The 17,987-nt window shown below is 35.5% G+C and overlaps 1 protein-coding gene across 2 annotated transcripts in view; it reads left to right on the top strand.

The window, feature by feature from the left end:
* Positions 1 to 17,987, top strand: part of CCDC146 (coiled-coil domain containing 146) — a 65,657-nt gene that overhangs the window by 38,608 nt on the left and 9,062 nt on the right. Inside the window, exons 5-15 of one of the 2 annotated variants that reach the window (XM_074538826.1) lie at positions 3,677 to 3,734; positions 4,274 to 4,447; positions 5,036 to 5,109; positions 6,163 to 6,390; positions 7,277 to 7,463; positions 10,808 to 10,903; positions 11,912 to 12,082; positions 12,746 to 12,834; positions 12,951 to 13,115; positions 15,470 to 15,688; positions 16,308 to 16,536. In XM_074538826.1, the coding sequence (XP_074394927.1) occupies positions 3,677 to 3,734; positions 4,274 to 4,447; positions 5,036 to 5,109; positions 6,163 to 6,390; positions 7,277 to 7,463; positions 10,808 to 10,903; positions 11,912 to 12,082; positions 12,746 to 12,834; positions 12,951 to 13,115; positions 15,470 to 15,688; positions 16,308 to 16,536 (1,690 nt within the window). The remainder of the gene's footprint in view (positions 1 to 3,676; positions 3,735 to 4,273; positions 4,448 to 5,035; positions 5,110 to 6,162; positions 6,391 to 7,276; positions 7,464 to 10,807; positions 10,904 to 11,911; positions 12,083 to 12,745; positions 12,835 to 12,950; positions 13,116 to 15,469; positions 15,689 to 16,307; positions 16,537 to 17,987) is intronic. The other variant, XM_074538827.1, reaches the window with a different exon arrangement.

Raw genomic sequence — 17,987 nt, 5'->3', positions numbered from 1 at the left:
AAACTATTTCAACACTTGTAATTATTTCTGTATTAGTCACTCAATAATTAGAAAGTGAAAGCTGTTATCCATAGCTCCTCTAGTAAAGAATTACAGGCCATAAGTAAAATAAATAGCACCACAGCTGAAGTTATCAGCTGGTCTTGTGACTGCATTTTCTGGTACCTACAAATTAATTGCAGCTTACAGGAATTGCCTTACAGGAAGCTCATGCTGGCAGCTTGTCAGCTGGGATAACTTCTACCTGTGGTCACTGGATTAGAGTTGTGAGGTGCCAAACACCTTCTGTGGATTTCCAGGCAATCCCAGCTCTGAGAGACAGCAGCTGAAGGAGTTCACTTCTTCCATGATGGGACTTCTAATGCTGACAGTGTTGTGGTTATTTTGTGAGCTGAGGAAGTGAAATGGACTTCTGTTGACAACTACCCCTACATTTCTTAATCTCTCTGTCTTAATTTTTTTTATTTCTGTGTCAGCTTGCAGCTGTAAATGTCTCTCAGGGAAAAATCTGGAATGTATTTTTATTAATGACCCAGTTTTCCAACTGCCTTTTTTTAACTCATTACAACTGCCCCTCTGACAGCCTTTCATGTACAGTACTGTTATCAGGCTTCATAAAATGAGAAGAGCAATGTTAGAAACATTTGCACACATTAATGCCTAAACTTAAGAGTTTTATCTTCTTTCCATTGTGTGTATTGTTAGAGGCATAACAATGGTAATAATAAAATCCACATTATGTTGAAAAATACATCCATCAGAGAAGGGCTATAAAATAATGGGAAATTTAAATGCCTAATGCCAATTGCAGTTGTTTTGTTTGTTGCAATTGATGTATAAGTAAAACAGTCAGGAGGTTGATATCCATATAACAAAGATTATAAGATTCAAATGCTAAATGGAAGAACCAGAATTTCTGTGCTTATCTTACATTAAGCTTCTATGTTCATCTGTTGAATAAGAGACAAAACTTTGATTATTTGAAGAATCTTTTTGATTCCTAAATGTCTGTTAATCATTTTGCCTCCCCTTTAGAGTCCAGAGAGATATATATATATTGTCTTCAACTGGTGATTTATGTCATCCTAAAACAGTCACCTGGAACGTGAGATGACCTTTGGAGGTCCCAGTTTTTATCCCTGACAGTAAGGAAGCCCTGAAGTAGGGATGCTAGCATAGGGCTGCCTGGCTTCTGGCTATGGACTACTGGATCAAACTCATTGCTCAAAAGGGAGCGATTTAACTTCTTTTTACCCATTTTTTGTTTTCACACTTCCACTGGTTTTTGTGTGGAAGTAGCTGGTCTGCCAGCTGTTTAGGTAACTTGGCCCTTGTCACTCAGTGTTGCCTTTGTTTATGTCCCAGAAAATCAAGTGTTCAAATCATTTTACTTTTGCTGGATGGAAAAGTCTTTGTTGTGAAACTGGAATGGTTCCACAGGAATCTGTCCTCATGAGTGAGGAATGTGACAAAAGAAAACAGTGTCAGCTTTGCTCTCCCTCCTGATCTTTGGTATTGCTCTTTTGATCGTCCAGCATGATATGAAAGAGGGCACAGCATAGATTAACCACAAGCCCTGCAGTACCTCTTTAATCATTTTGCACAGGACTTATTTAATAATATTTTGTGGCAGTCAGACAGTTATGGATATTTGTGCAAAGTGGGCATTCATTATCCTTAGTGTAATTATGCCAGTCCTAAGGAGTTCAATTAGAAGTACTGCCAAAACGGGTTTGGAATATGATTTTGGAATTTTTTAATTTTTTAAAATTAATTTTTTCAGTTTTGAAGGAAAATTGATTTAAATTCAACCTTTTTCTTTAAAAGGTTTTGTTTTGCAAAGTAGTTCACTCTGTGAGTGTTCAAATGCTGGCATTCAAATTAGTTTTTGTCTTTACCAGTCCCTGTTGAGACATACTTGTAGTCTGCCCATACAAATATCATACATGCTGTATGTCAACAACATCTACCCTGTGTCTGTTTTCTCTTTGCTCTTCATCTGAGCCAGAGTTTCTTATTCATGGGAGAGATGTTGTTTTGTTTTGTTTTGTTTATATTGCAGCACCACCAACCCAGTTCTCTTTTTTTCACTATTTCCTTTCCTTAACTAGAAATATGTTTCCTGAGACTTCCAGGTATAAGCTTCACTCCTTTTGTTGGAGGACTCAGACTTAAGAAAGAGTTTCTTGAGAGAGTGGGAGTGGTGGGATGGAGGAGGGAATCTTAAATCAGCCCTGCTAAAGGATTGAGCAGAAGGTCCTAGGGATGGTCCTCTATGAGGTTGGCTGCTGGGAGACTGATCTCTGTTCCCATGCCCACACACTTTCTAAAACCTGAACCACCACCACCATGCAAAGTCTTGCACTGCTGCTGGAAGGTTTCAGAAGAAAAAAAAAGAAATAGCAATCAGCTGCCTCTTTTCTGTATCAGCCACATTATGAGGTAACTGTTATAGCTGCTTTGGGAAGGTGGGGATGCACAGGAGTCCCTTGCCATTGTTATAGCTACAAGTGACACAACTGTTTTATGGAAGTTTGTCCCTTTCTCTTAATTCTTCCATAATTTAAAGAGTTATTTGTTCTACCAGACTGCCATTAGTCTCAACAAAGTTGACCAGCACATCCTCTTACTGGAGTTATAAACATGAATTTAAGCTGAAGTTGATTCTTTGCTATAGCTGGGACAGAGGGCTCAGTGAAGCTGTTTGGCTGTGATGGCACACAGACTGCTGTAGCCCATTTACCTGCACAGGAGCACAGCTGTTCTGTGCATGCACTGGGGATGCACCTTCAGAAGGGATCATTTTTGTATTTGGCAGTATTTACCTACCTGCTACCAAAAAGCTCCCTATTGTAAATCCCACAAACTTGTTGGCTGAGCTCTCTTTTTGTAACCATTCCTTCATCTTTCTCAGGACAGTGTTACTGAACACCCACAAGGTCTAATCTTTCCTGTTTTTTCCTTTCTTCCTTCTTCTCTTCAGCATGTGTCTTGATTGTTGCCTGAAATTAAATTGCAATTTAGTTTTGGATACAGGTTAGGATGACTGTGGTTATTCAATTTACTTTTCTACCTCACTCCTTTGGCTTAGCCTATAACCCCTGGCACTTTTCAGGATTTTTTTCCCCACAGGATCCTGTCCAGATTTGAGGAGCTTCAGTTACAGTTGTCTCAAGAGTAAATGTGTATGTGAAAACATTCATAGGAACAAGAAGGTGTCTCACTAGCAGCTGCACTTGCTTTGATACTTGATGTCTTTGTGGCTATTTATTACCCATTTCCTCTTTCCTTTTGCCACATCTCTGTGTTAACATTTTGTTTTCTGAGGTTGGGAGGAACTGTGGGTGTAGGGTGCCACTAGGAAAAGGCAAGGGTGGGTGAGGCATGAATGCACCCCTGCAGGAGGAAATCAGTCTAAGAAAAATCAGGTTCAAATTTTAGAGGTGTGCACTGTAGAAAAAGATTTGTGCACCTCCATATACACATACCCAGACCTTCAGGACCCCCAGTCACCAGTCAGCAAATTTGCTTTAAATCTGAGCACCTTTCATTCTAATTCACCATGTGTTTTAGTCTAACACAGCATAGGCTTTCATACTTTTTTACCATTTACTATATTACAGTAATAATTATTCTACTGCCAGTATATTTAATTCTGCTTTGATTTTTACTGTAGTTTGAGAGAAGAAAAAAAGCTTCTGGAAGATGAATATGAAAGAATGTCAAAAGAAAAGGTAAGTATGAAACATGAGAAAAGCAATGTTTTGTGTTCTGTCAACTAACATAAAAAATCACAGAAAATGTTTTCTCAGTGTGCATTTCTAGAGTTTATTTTAAATAGAATATATAGAAAATATATTTTAAAATAAATAGATTCTATAGGCTATATTAGATCATTCAATTTTGATAACTAGGGCAAGCAGTAAATAACTGATTCAGAAAAGATCTGGAATTTTATTTACCCAAGGAAATGTTTACTATATTCGGCAAATAGATGCTGCATGTAAAGGTAGCTGCAGGTTTTTGGTTCTAGGATGTGAACATGAAAAATACATTTGTTGTCATAAGTTCTGAGGAATATATGTAGCTTTGTTGGAAATAAATTCTGTTAGTATTGATAGAAGAAACACTCATCTGGTAAAGAACATACATTTTGTATCTTGTCACTAAAAATGTTACCATCATTCAATGTTAGTGAGCCTGTGTTATTAGAAACCTGCAAAATGTAAAAGGGGAAATACAATTAATCTGGTCTTTTACTTCATTTTTAAAGAAAAATGATAAAGTTCAACAGTTGAAAGAAAGTTGTGATGAGCTCAGCGAAGAAGTAATCCAGAGGAAAGCAGAAATTGATTCAATGAAAGAAGCTGTTTCATCCAAAGAAAAGATGATATTGACAGATGAGGAAGAAATGAAAAAGCTTCAGGAGATGCATACTTATTTAAAAGTAACACAAAAATAATTGTGCCTATGTATCTGTGAGTGTGTGTGCATGTGTGTGTGCGGGTCCAGGTTTTGCCCAAAGGAGCAGTGAATCTTCTGGGTGTTGTCATTCCAAATTCATTGTGCCATTACATTAAATATCAGACCATTTTCCAATAAGCATGAAACATGCTGCTGTGCCATATCCCTATTGCTCCTGTAGGAAATACTAAGAGTCATGGTTTTGATTAAAAAGTGGTTTCTATAAAGACATCTTAGTTATGTTGTGTTATTTTAGGTTGTTCAGATTGCAGTTAATACAGATTTACACTGAGAATTAAAAACATATCTGGGTCTGCTTCCTTCCATGGTATAAAAAGCATAATAAGATGTATTCATAATATTCAAGCATAATTTTTATCTTGAAGATACACTTAAATTGTAAACATAAATGTTTAGTTTTAAAATTAGGAGCTGCAATTCTCTGAGAAAAACTCAAACAATTAAAAAATGTTTCCAACTGATTTTCACAGCAGTTCTAAATTCATATTACTGCTATGAAAACTCATTAGCTTTTGTAGCTATTAATCAAACCTTTCTGTTTTGTTACTAGGCTGAGCTAGTTAGGATCCTTGGTGTTCCAAAGCAACTTGCAAAAGAAACTGAGAAGTTGAAACAGAAAAAAATGTATGTTTTTAATAAATAATTCTATATAAATGAATATATATATGTATAGCTTCTTCTCATCCCTTGGTTATAGAAATGATTGAGGATGGTTGTTGATTAAAATTAGGATCAACATTTAAACTAACAATTCCACAGCTGACAGTGTGGCTTGGGCTACAAACCCATTGTCCCTCAGTCCTTCTGTACCAGCTGTGGAGGCACAGCTGCTTTGCTGTAAGGTCCTGACATGAGTTGCAGTCTCTAATACTTCATCAGGGGAAATGCAAGCCAGCAGCCTTTTCTTCCTCTCTCTCATGAAGTTGGGGTTCTTCGCTGAAGCATGGCATGGGCTGTTTTCTCTAAGTGTAAAATCAAATTCACTCTGTGCAGTTTCAGCCAGGTCACCCACAGATCCCAGCAGTCCCATTGCCATCCAGGTGAATGAAGGGTTTTGTACCCTGTTTATGCACAGGCTTACACTGAAGTTTGTGTCTCCTGCTTCCAGTCCCTATCTGTAATAACACATCAACTCTTTGACTGTTACATTTCTCCAGTTTAAAACTTGTATGATGGTTTTCTTCTGCATTTTTCTCACTACTCTACTTAATGCAAGTCTGCCATCATAAATCTAAGAAGTTTGCCCTATAGTGTTTCAGCAATTCTAAAGCAATTTCTAAAACCTACATTGTGCAGATTGCTATTAATGAAATATTTAAATGAGTCTGTATATTTGTGTCACATCACAGAATAAACTAATCAGAGTTCCCAGTTCTTAGGAAGAATGGTTAGAAATGTCACGCCCATGTATGTAGCAATGTTGACAGAGACCAATTTCCTTGAACTCTTTTAATACTGTCATGGTGCTAAGCTGTCCCATAGCCCCATGGCTATCTGCAGTTTTATTGTTGGACTGTATTGGAATTTGAAGGTTCTCACTGTCTGATTTCAAACATTTGACATATATTATTGTGAAATTATTTTGTATGTCCACAGAAACTGGCAACTTACATTTTGTCTTTTAAATATGCATGTGGAAAATCTAACCCTTACTGCTTTGTTAAAATATATCCACAGTGATGCAGAGAAGCAGAATGAAGCCCTTAATGACCAAATAGAAGAATTGAATAGCACCCTGAGAGCCACTGAAAAAAGGACTGAGGAGATTTTGCAAGAAAAAAAAGAAGTAATGAAGGAAATGGATGAGAGACAAACTTTGATACAAAAGAATGAACGACAATGCAATAATTTGACAAAATCACTAGAAATTAACGCAGAGAAGGAATTTGCCATCCTATCAGACAGGTTAGAGTAGGAGACATGACCCATATGGAAAGAGTGAATGATTCTCTGTTCTCAAAAGTTGATTTCTTTTTTTCTGTTGTTGCTTCTATTTTCAAGTTTTATGCTGCATCCCATGCAAATTATAAATTATCAGGCTTGGTTTTCACTTCCAAAATGTTTATGTAAAAATTTGGAATACGGAATTTAGGATCTGGCTTGAAGAAGAACATCAAAAAACATAAGCATTTGATAAAATTCTATGAGATTTTGCTCTTAAAAGTGAAATATTTTAGAGAGATTCTCTCCTTAGTGCACACATTTTTTCCTCTGTAACCCACTGAAAGTAATTTGAAGAAGACTAAAGTATTTCAGTATTTTCATTTTCAAATGAGGCTCAGATGTCTTCTCTCATGTAGTCCTGAATTTCAGTGGGGATTGGTCAATCATCCTCCCTTCAATTATAATTTTCTATTTACTTGGTAAAGTAAAATAAACTGTTAGGTTGAAGACAAGTTTCCAATGATTCCACCTTTGCAGAGGGAGATGTATAGTTGCAATTCTCGCCATATGCTCAGCAACAATTTTTGCTTTTCAAGCTTTGTATTGAAGGCTCACAGCATCTTATTTTGAAATGTTCTCTTATATGAAAAATGTTTTCTTCTTCCTATATGTATTAGACTTGCTGACATTTTTAGCATATTTAGAACAGACTGTGGGACCTCACTGACAAAATTGATTATAGTTATAAAAATGCTACCTTTTTAGGTAATTTTTGTACACAGTTTACAAGTTTGTGTTGCTGAGCCATAGTAATGAGGTACTCAAAACCATTAAAATAGTTGAGCCTGTTTACACATATGTCTTGATTAAGTTACCTGTTTCTAAAATTCTGTGTCTATCTATGTAGACAAATTCTGGAAAATAATTTGGATAAATGTATCTCGGAGAACAAAAATCAACAAGATATTCTCAGTCACCATCAAACAAAGAAAGATAAAGAACTGAAAAGTTTAAAAAAGTTAGAGTTACAACTGAAAAGCATTTGGGATTCCTTGGAAGCAGATAAGGCAACACATAAAAGACTCAAATCAGAGGTTTGTATGAATGTATTGATCGTAAAGAATGTAAATTTTCTCCTAAGAAATATTTCTATGAAATCTCTTGACAGTCCTACAAGGGAAAAGGGGGGAAACCATTATTTCATCTTCCTCATTTCCTCCTTGCTTTAGTATTTCACCCATTCCTCTTTCAATAATGAATTACTCTTTTCTGTTTTACTCAGTCTTTTGACTATGATAAAGGGAAGTGCTATTCTTCTTGTGTATTCAAAGCATTTTCTCTCTTTTCCACTTCCAATTATTTCTTAAAAATTTACTGGTTTTATATTTTCTTTTTTTCATCACTGGTTCTTCCATTCTCTCTTTCCTATATATATTTCCTCCTATACTTGCTCCTTGCTCAGTCTAAATTCTGACTCAAAAAATTAATCTTGTTTAGTCAGGTGAATGTTTTTTCACAGCACTTGATGTTTCCTACCTTGACACTGTCCTTCAAATTTTTCTTGGTCCTTCTAAGCAAGTCAGGGCAGAAAAGAGTCTTACATAACTGTAAAGTTTTAAAAATAACTATACATATCAAATATCATATATACTAAGCTTTGCTATTTAAACAACTCCAATTATTACTTGATAATATTTAATATTATTGAACAATATTTTTTTGTCTCCTTTGAAATTCCTCCTGAATTCACTTGTGTATTGCTTAGTAATATAAGCTCACCTGGGAGAAGGGAGGAAAGCTCTAGAAAAACAAAGTTTCAATACAACAAAGTTTTGGATTGAATTTCCTTGAATAATGATTAAAGGGCTGACTCATATTCCAGACTTTGATCTTAATGCTTAAAGAGTTTCTGTTCAGTATCAGCTAAGAGAATCTGGGAGTTGGTATTTTTGCATGTGTTCCCATTGAGGAAATGTTCCTGGATGGAGAGCCACAATTGTTTAAAAACATGTAATGCTAAAATCAAATGCCATAACTCACCAGCAGCTGTGGTTAGAGTTCACAGTCTGGGGTGAGATCCAAACCCATCCCAGCCCAATTCCTTCACCCTGTGGAAGGGCAAGACCTTGTATGTGTGTTACAAAAACCATCATCATGAGGAGTAAGGGAAAAGGAATGCCATGAGACAGAAGTGGAATTCTGATCAGTATTTTACACCAGCAGCTGCAGGATGCTATTCTAATGCAAATAGCCACAGCAATAGAGTTGTTTTAGCCCATCCTCCCATGCTCCATATTTTCTTTGATTCCTTTTGATTGCTCTGTTAGAAGAGCAGATGTGAAATCACTGCTCCTCTGCATTGAAATACAGTACTGCAGTAAGGAAGAGTCAAGTGGCCAACTTGATTCTGCTTGGCTTTTGCTATATTGGGACAATTTTAATTTGTAAGACTTGGGAGCACACCTAGCAAAAATTTAAAAGCAGTATTTTAAGTAGACAAAATTTCTTTAACTATTTAAGCCCCCAGATTTACATTTATTCATTGTGTTTCAAAGGGAAAAAAATCACAAGAATGAATTGTTTGTATAAATATGTGATTGCAGAAGCAACAAGTACATCAGTGTGGTTCCCTAAATTTCTTCTTTTGAATCATATGCTAAGTGCACAATGACTGGTTTGTAGAATAAGGAAATTACAGGAACACTTCCTTCAAATGTGTTTTTCTCGTTAGTATGTTGTGAAAGGTCAGCTCTTGCTAAACACCAGAACTGTGTGTGAAGGAGAGCTGCTGGTGCTGCTGCCTCCGGCCTGGGGCAGAGCTGCTGCTCCTCTCCATGGGGAGAGTTCTCCTTGCTCAGGCCAGCACAGACACAGCCACAGGTGCCTGCGTTTAGCCCTGTCCTGTGTGAACAGAAGTCCTTAACAGATTAAAGATGTTTAGATGAGCTTTTTATTGTTACACAGCAGAAGTGGTAACTAATATATGCTTCACAGAAAAGTTATTTTTGATCCCTACACAAGACCAAAAGTCACTTTCTTAGGACAGGCTTAACTGACATTTTAGTAAACTTAAGTCAAATTAAATCTCAGAGCTGCAGCTGAAACTAAAGTAACTCCACAATTTGACCTGTACTGTGTCTCTTGTTTCCCTTTGCCATAATGCAAGTGAACAGAATTTAATTTTACAATACTATCACAGAAGGGAAAATAACAAGTGCAAAACATCTCCCTATCAATATTATTTATAGTGAATTCTAACATCTGGCTGTGATTTGAGCAAGATATCACAGGATTGTAAGTATTATCTTTGAATATCTTCCAGGTGTGTTGTTAAATGTAATTTTTTCCCATCCATATGAATTACAGATTTGAAATTAAAATCATTTGGGTTGGAATGGATCTTTAAAGTTATTTGGTCCAAACCCCTACAGTAGGCAGGGACACCTTCATCTGGATTGGCCAGACCTCAGTCCAGCCTGGCTTTGAATGTTTCCAGAGATAGAAAGGGCATCAACCATCTCTCTGGGAAACCTGGGCCAGTGTTTCATTACCCTTGTTGAAAAAAAATCATCCTTATATCTAATAATCTCTCTTTTATTTTAAAATTAATATCCCTTTTCCTATCAGAGCAGTTCCTGCTAAATTGTTTGCCCCCATCAATTACACAGAGGCAATATATGCCATCATAGTTAGCCTGATGCATTTTTTCTTCCTTTCCTATAACCATAAAGAATTTTTAAGTGAAGTTAATTACAGTGAGGCTAGTACAGCTTTTTGTCTTACAAGTTATATCATGTAAGTAGTTGTAGTGAGATTGATAAGATATATTTTAATCAGAGGTAGTGTTTTTAATGTATTTCTTCACATACTTAGTGTTAAAATCTGATTGAATGGATTAGAATAGAATAGAATTGTGTTAGAATAGTGTTAAAAACTGATTGAATAGATTAGAATAGAATTTTACCATAATGTACATGAAAAAATAATACATCAATGTTTGTGTTATTAGATTTGACTTTCTAGGGTCTAATGAAAATCCTACTGTAGTGATAAAAAGAAAAAAATGTGATATCCATTTTATGTAGATGTGAACTCTTTATTCCCTTTTAGTAAGCTCTGAAAATCCTCTGTTAATTTAGGTTATATTTTTATATACTGTCTCTGTGTTTATTTTCTCTAAATGACAATTTAGTTGCTGAAAACCTTAAACCTTCTAAATTTACATGAAGTTTAGTGTTCATAGTTCTTGAATGAAAAATTTGAGAAACTTCAGTAAGTTGCTGAGGAACTCTACTCAATTAAGTATTCTTGTACTAGCAGTTATAAGAAGGGAGAAAATTAATTTCTTAAATTGTGTAGCTACTTCTAACACAGTATCAGCAGTTTAAATTTTCCTCCTTTTTATTTGCATCACTATGTGCTTGGTTTATTTTTGTAGGCAGAAAGTAACTCAAAGTACAATGCAGCGTTATTAGAAAGACGACAAGAACTGCAGGATGAGATTGAAACGATCAAGAGAGATTTAGCTGAACAGGTGCTGAATTCTGCTTTCTCACATTTTTTCATTTTGACAGTAGGCTTTCTATCATGAGAATAAAGGGACTGTTTGAAGAAAAAAAAACAATGGAGTTTCTAGCTGCAGCTTTCTGGGGAGAAAATGCAATAGTGTTTCTTCAGTTTTAAAGACCACTTTTCTTTCATTTTTAAAAACATTTTTGGTGTTACTGGCCATATAATAGAAAGCAGAAAGCAAATCTTCTTTCTAGTTTAAGTCTTTCTAAATGTTGTTGGTGATGCTGCAGTTAGAAATATATTTTTATATATTTCCTTTGGATATGAAACCGTGTCTTGTTGCAACAATAAAAATTCAGCATTTGTACATTAAGATTTTTCATCTTCACAGTTCTGTCAGTTGTGGATGTCTGTCTGTATGCAGCACAGCCATACAGAGTGTGGCAATGCAGATACCTGGGTTACAAGAGCATCAGTACCTGCCACTACAAAAATGATCTTATAAGAAGCAATCTATTTCAGACATAGCTCCTTGTCTTCTTACCCTTATATCCATTTTCTTTCTGTGTTTTGTTTGAATTCATTAACATTATCAAGTGAGGATCTTGTATTTGGATATGTGTGCCTTCCAGTAGCTGCCTGGCATTCTTTGGGATATGAACCTTGTGTGCCATGGACAGGCATGCAGTCAGTGGAGCCTGGAGAGCTTCCATCACCTCCTCCTAAAGACATGGCACTGAACTTCCTTAAAGATAAAGATTATTTATAAAGATAAATATCCATTCTGTCCGATGGACAATAGCTGAGAGATGTCAGACTGAGGAACAGAAATGCTCCTAGGTGATAATATATTCTGAAATGTTATTATAGGGATTGTGCATGGTGTTTTAAAGCAATAATTAATTATGGTTTTAAATCTATGTAGTCTGTATATTTGTTTACATTGCAGATAAACCCAAAGTAATTCTAGCTTTGGGTTTGCCAACACTGATACATTGTTGCATTGGGATTTAAATTTAATCTTCTCTAGGAAATTATATCAGAAACAGATGCCCGTGTGTTAGAAGAATGCATTGCTGCAGAACGCTTGCTGTTCAAAGAGCAGGAAAAATGCAGAAATGAATTAGCCACACTTACACGTCTGACTCTGCTCAGAGCTGATGAGAAGCAACTGAAAAGCAGGGATGTTCAGAAAGCCAAGGTAAAAAATTATATATTTGGAAGATTGTTCAAAATACCAGCTGGCTTAGGGAGAAATTAAATTACTAGTGAGGGGAGTTCCACCAGAACCCTGGAAACTCTCAACACTCTCAATAAAAAACTCTCAAAAAAAACCCTCTCAAAACCAGTGGGAGGGGAGAAAAGGCCTCTCAATTTAAGACTGATGGTCCAGGCTATTGAGGACTGAGCACAACTGGAATCAAAAGATCCAGAAACTTAACAGAATGCTATTCTGCTCAAACATCAGACATTAGTGACTGCTTAAAAGTCAGAATTGAGTAAGAAAGAAATTTTATTTGTAAAGATAAAATTTCAGTGTTTCATTTGCTAAATTATTATATAGTGATGGACTTGACAGGCTGATCAGTAGAAAGAGTGGAACTCCAGATAGAGGGAACCAAGCATTTAAGATGCAGCATCAAAGTATCTACATTACTAATAGTAATTGTAAGCTTAATATAAATGGAAGAACTGTGCTTTTTTATGTTGTTGTAATAAAAACATTCCATTATAATATGAAAAAGTTCTTTCAATAATGTCTTCTCACTGTCTTTTTCTCATCTAAGAGTTGTTCTGGGTAATTTCACTGAAGACATTTCTTTAGTATATCTAAAGTGCTTACTAAATTTTATTTAAATTTCAGATTCAACTCCAAAGTCTTGTTAAAGAACTAAAAAGAATGGATAGTGAACTAACCATCTGCAAGAAGATGAAAAAAGAAAACGAAAAAGAGTAAGAAAATAATAACAATACGTTATTTCAAAAAAGTCTTCAAAAGCAAATTTTATCCAAGGAATGCAGGCATAAAATGCTAATAATTATTTCTTTCACATATCTCATTTCTTCAGAATCCAAGGAGTTGTTAAAATGTGTGAACTTATGCAAATTGAAAAGGACAAATCTATAGATTTGATGCGTATTGCTCAGTGGAAAGCAAAAGAAGGTGAACACCGGGTAAAATTGCTAGAAAATAATATAGAAAATTTAAGGCATGCTGTTATGACCAGAGAAAGGTGAGTTTGAAGTACAGTGTAGTTCACAATTATAGAAATTTAAGACTAGGAAAAAATCTTAGGAGGGAATCTATTCCATCTTCAATTATGCCCATATCCTTGATAGTTATTATCCTGACTTTTTAAATCTGATTAAAACAAAGGCATTTAGAAACACCCCTCCATAATCTCTTCCAATTTCTTATCCCACTAACACTCCACAACTAGCTTGGGCATCAGTGCTTGTCAGAAAGTAGTTTTGAAGTTTGTCTGGCTGCTCTCTCATTTCTCATCAGAGTTTTTGGCTCTCAGGTTTTGCATTATCATTCTGTTTCATTCAGTGTGAGCATCACCATGGCACTCATATCTGCTGTCCTCAGAGAAATAGAGGTCTGACACAGACGATTCCCTAATGAAGTGATTCATGGGACTATTAAATGAGTCACTAGCTAGGAATATGGCTAATTATAAAATTAGATCAAATTGGGGATTTTGGTTCAAATTCACACTGAAGTTTATTACACAACATTTATTTCAGATAAAGTGTGGTTTCAATTTCCAAACAAACTTAGACAGAATGAAAGGTTACATTCACAGCAAAGATAATGAGACAGAATGGCTGATACTTGTGACTCTCTTTTTTCCTAGACCATTATATCTTTTTGCGATATTTTTGTCATCCTAGTGATGAAATTCTGCAATATTGACAGAATTACAATGTCTTGGAATTCTGTCCTTGGGCAAGTAAGGAGACAGTGAATAGCCAACTTGGTAGGCAAAACAGGAAAACCAAAACTGAGTTTAAAATAACATAATTTTCAGTTAAAAATAACATAATTTTCCAAAAACTTCATTATTTGGTGCCAAGAAATCATTAAATCAGAAAAACAACACACTAGATATTTTTGTGAATCTCCTAGTAGTTTGGTTTCAAAGTCATGCTAGAGATAGCTAAAAAAGAGGTAGAACTTCAGTGATTGAAGCAATTTTGTCAAGATGTACACACTGACATTTTGTTGTAAAAATTTTGAGGCCTTCTCAGTTGATGAAAGAAGGGGGAAAAAGGCTAATAAGACATAAATTTTGTATAGATATCAGAAGTATATAAATATTATTATTGATGGCCCTACTCAGTACAGATCCAACAGATATTTTGGGCTCTGCAAAACTAGATTTAAAATTAGTCAGAGGTATTGAATTTTCAGGAATTCTCTTACCTATGAAAAATATTTTAAATCCCAGTAATAGAATTTAGTATCAGTACCACTGACTTCACTGCAACCTATGCTATTTGTCGGACAGAGTATCAGTCCAAGTAAGGCAAGAAATTTTCAGAAAATATTTAAAACACATTGCATTTCTGCAATTCTGTTATTCTTTCAGTCTGAAACTTGACTTACAGATGTTTAATTAAATTCAGTAATACCCTGTGGTACTCAAAGTGTTATACATGTGGGGGAAATGAAAGAAAGCAGCTCCCTGCCCTGTATACAGCAAATCAGCAATTTAATGATGGAGCCCATGAGGGAAGGATATTTCATCTGCAGGTCTGTATTTTAACAGGAGACTTTGCTTCTGCTTTCACTGCCTCTTTTGTATGTTGACATGAGTATCTTCCTAGTGTAGATAAAGTTGTGTCTTCATCCAGAAGTGATACCACAGATCAAATGCAGTAACTCTAAATTCTGTGCTGTGAGATAGTAAATACTCCATTTGGTGACAAGAATCTGTTTTTTAAATTAGGAGCCATCATCCAGTGATCAAAAAGGATGCTGGAAATAATATCTGTTCTTTATTTTTGTGTGATCTGGTCACTAACCTCCCACTATGTTTTGGTTTCTTTTTTCATCTCTCAAATGGGCAGATGAAATAATAATGGGCAATCTAATAATTTTCTTTCTTGTGTTAATGTTGTGACACACTGTTTTATAAACAATAGCTTTGAAGAACTTTGAGTTGCAACCACAAAATAATTTAAATATTGTTTTTTAAATAGAGTGGCAGGATTTCGACACATTAAGGCTTTTCATCATAGTTGATGTATATGCTCTTAAACTTTATTATTTATGGCTACTTGGGCTACTTAGTAGAGAATAAAAAAGCTGTAAGTGCAAATGTAAAAGCATTCTTAAGTGCAATGCTCCCTGCATAGCATTTTTCTTGTGCCAGAATCCAGTTCTTTTCAAGCTGGAAAGAACTTGCAAAACAACCTTCTCTCAGAATGTCTTTCTTCTTCTCGTAAAGCTTCTGTGAAGCAGAGACATAGAGGAGCCCTTGTGGGCTTGAGAAATACATTTAAGCTCTGCTTTTAATTGCTGAAATTGGTTTCAAATTGAAAGAACTAAAAATATTCCCACATTTCTGTTACATTAAAGAAAATTGCAGGAGGACTATATGAAGATTAAAAAGAATGAGAGAGTGAAAGAGTTCATCAAAAATGATTATGTCAAAGTTGAACAAGAGATGCTAGAGAATAAAGAAAAGGAAAAGTATTTGCATGTTGACAGCCTTACTGCTGCAGCCACACACGTGGAAAAGGAAATTTCACAGCTACACAAACATTATGAAAGGGTTATTGAGCAACGAAATGAGAGGTACATTTCTAAATTTGATCTAAGGTAGTGCTTAATTTTGACATTCATGAAGCAACAATACTTTTTAGCCTATGAGCACTCCTCATTAGGATTGCTAAAGGTCGTGGCACTGCAATGTTTTGCTGAGCAGTTCCCCTCACTGCACTGCCAGTGCTGCTTTGCATTATGTAGATATTTCTCCAGTGGTGATCATGGTCATGCTTCAGAATTTATATTCAAAAAATATGGTGTCTTGGCTACTGAATGCCTTGAGAACTTGTAGCCACCTGCTTGGTTTGTGCATTGTGCACAGCTATGGCATCTGCAAAAATGCAGATTATCTAGATCTCTCTGATCTTAATCCAGTTTTAAATGCTGTGGAAGGCCAGAAGACCTTAAAAATTATGTGAGAGACAAGAGTCACCTTTCCAAGAGTTTGTTTTCTGATTTTCACATTGCAATTATTTTGTTACTTATTTAAAATGCTGTCATTAGATTAAAATGATAATTAAGAAAGCTTCATACATTGTCACAGATTATTACTATCTTTTAAGATAACTTTTTAATTTTCTTGAATGGAATATACTGAATATGACTCATTTTTCTAAACAATTATCTTTAAATTTTGGCTTTATTTCAGTGGTCTTTTGCTCAGAGAACGAGAAGAAGAAGTGGGCGTTTTGTATGAGAAAATAAACAGGCAAGAGGTGTTGCGTAGGAATGGAGAAACTAAGATGCAAGTTATGGATGAAAAGATCAGTTTTCTGAAGCTAAAGTTGGTTGAGAAAAAAAGAGAAGTTAAATTGTGTTTTAAAGAGCTCTCAGTGAAGAATGCCCTGGATGCACAACTGGTGAAAGTTCGGACACAGGTTGGTGTTAAAGGAAACCTTTTTTACTATTGGTCTGTATTTTAAAATTTAAGGTGATTTCATAGGAAAAAATATCTGGATGTACAAGATTAATTAAAGCAGCAAGTTGAGTAATACACCTGTCTAGCAAAGCTCTGATACATGTTTTTAACTTCACATATGTGAGTTTTTATGCTGATGTGTAGTAGGCTCATGGTCTTTGTTTCACACGTGCCAAATGTTTCCTGGGTATGGAATTCCAGCTAACCCACCCCACAGCCTGAAATGTCAGTATGACTAAGCTGGAGAATTGGAGTCATGGGGGAAAAATGAGACTGTAGATAAAATTTGTTAAAACTGTATTGATGGAGTAGGTGGAGGGGTGGGAGATACACTTAGACATCAAATTTCTAAAATAATAACTCAATTCACACTTGACCCTGGGCCTACTCTGGAAACTCTGCTGCCTACAATGATATAATCCACATATATTTTCTTTTGCACAAAAACAGTGTAAGTTTTAGTCCTAGTAACAAAATAGCATTAAATAGCTAACAAACTGCAGTGCTTGGGACATTCTTTCCTGGCTTTCTGAAATGGCTCATTTACTTCTGACCTTATCTCCAGATGGTAATTTTTCCCATACATACTCTGTTAATGCCTGCACAAAATCATGAATTGGGCTGTTCCATTGCCTTTCAAACTCATCAGTGGGAGCTGTGGCTCACTGTTTAATAGTGCCTGCACTATTCTCTTACTTCTGGCCTTTTGAAGAAATGGTATACTCTGCTACAAGAACAAAACATAGTACATGTTTTAATACCTCATGCAAATCATGCCCCAAAGACCTTTGCAGGGCCATCACAGACTTAAAATATGAACCAAGGCAGTATTAAAAAAAAAAAGAAGAAGACTAAATGAAAAAAAAAAAAAAACTAAAAAGACCCCAAAGTTTTCAGGTAAGATTTAAAATGAGACTGAGATTCACTGAGCCAAATACAGTAGTAGCAAAATGCACGTTTTTTTGAACTGACAGAATCAATCATGAAACTGATTTTTCTGTTCTGCATTCCTGCAACTTTCTCCTTTATGATGATAGTTCATGTGAAACCTAAAATCACTGTTAAAGGGATTTTAATGCTATTGTTGGAGGTGCTTTAAATCTTTTTGCAATGTTGACATAAAATTTAAAGGTGGGAAAATATAGAGTGGTGTGGTATGCATGCAGTAGTCTTAATAACTGTTCCCAAGTGAGGAGTTTTCCAGTGAAGAATGGCAAATAATCCTTTATCAACCTTTAAAATTTAACTAGATACTGTGATTACTGAATATTACATGGCTCAGACTGGCTGTTAACTTGTTCATCTCCTTATACTCCACCACTCATCATTAATGCTCTTACTCACACTGCCAATAGGAATTAAGTCCAATGAGAAACAGTTTTAAATTGTTGGGCTTTATCTCCATGATGT

Source organism: Zonotrichia albicollis, chromosome 4 (assembly GCF_047830755.1).
Source record: "Zonotrichia albicollis isolate bZonAlb1 chromosome 4, bZonAlb1.hap1, whole genome shotgun sequence".
NCBI classification, from domain to species: Eukaryota; Metazoa; Chordata; class Aves; order Passeriformes; family Passerellidae; genus Zonotrichia; species Zonotrichia albicollis.
Note: the sequence above shows the minus strand (reverse complement) of the source record. Positions and strands in the feature narration are given on the sequence as shown.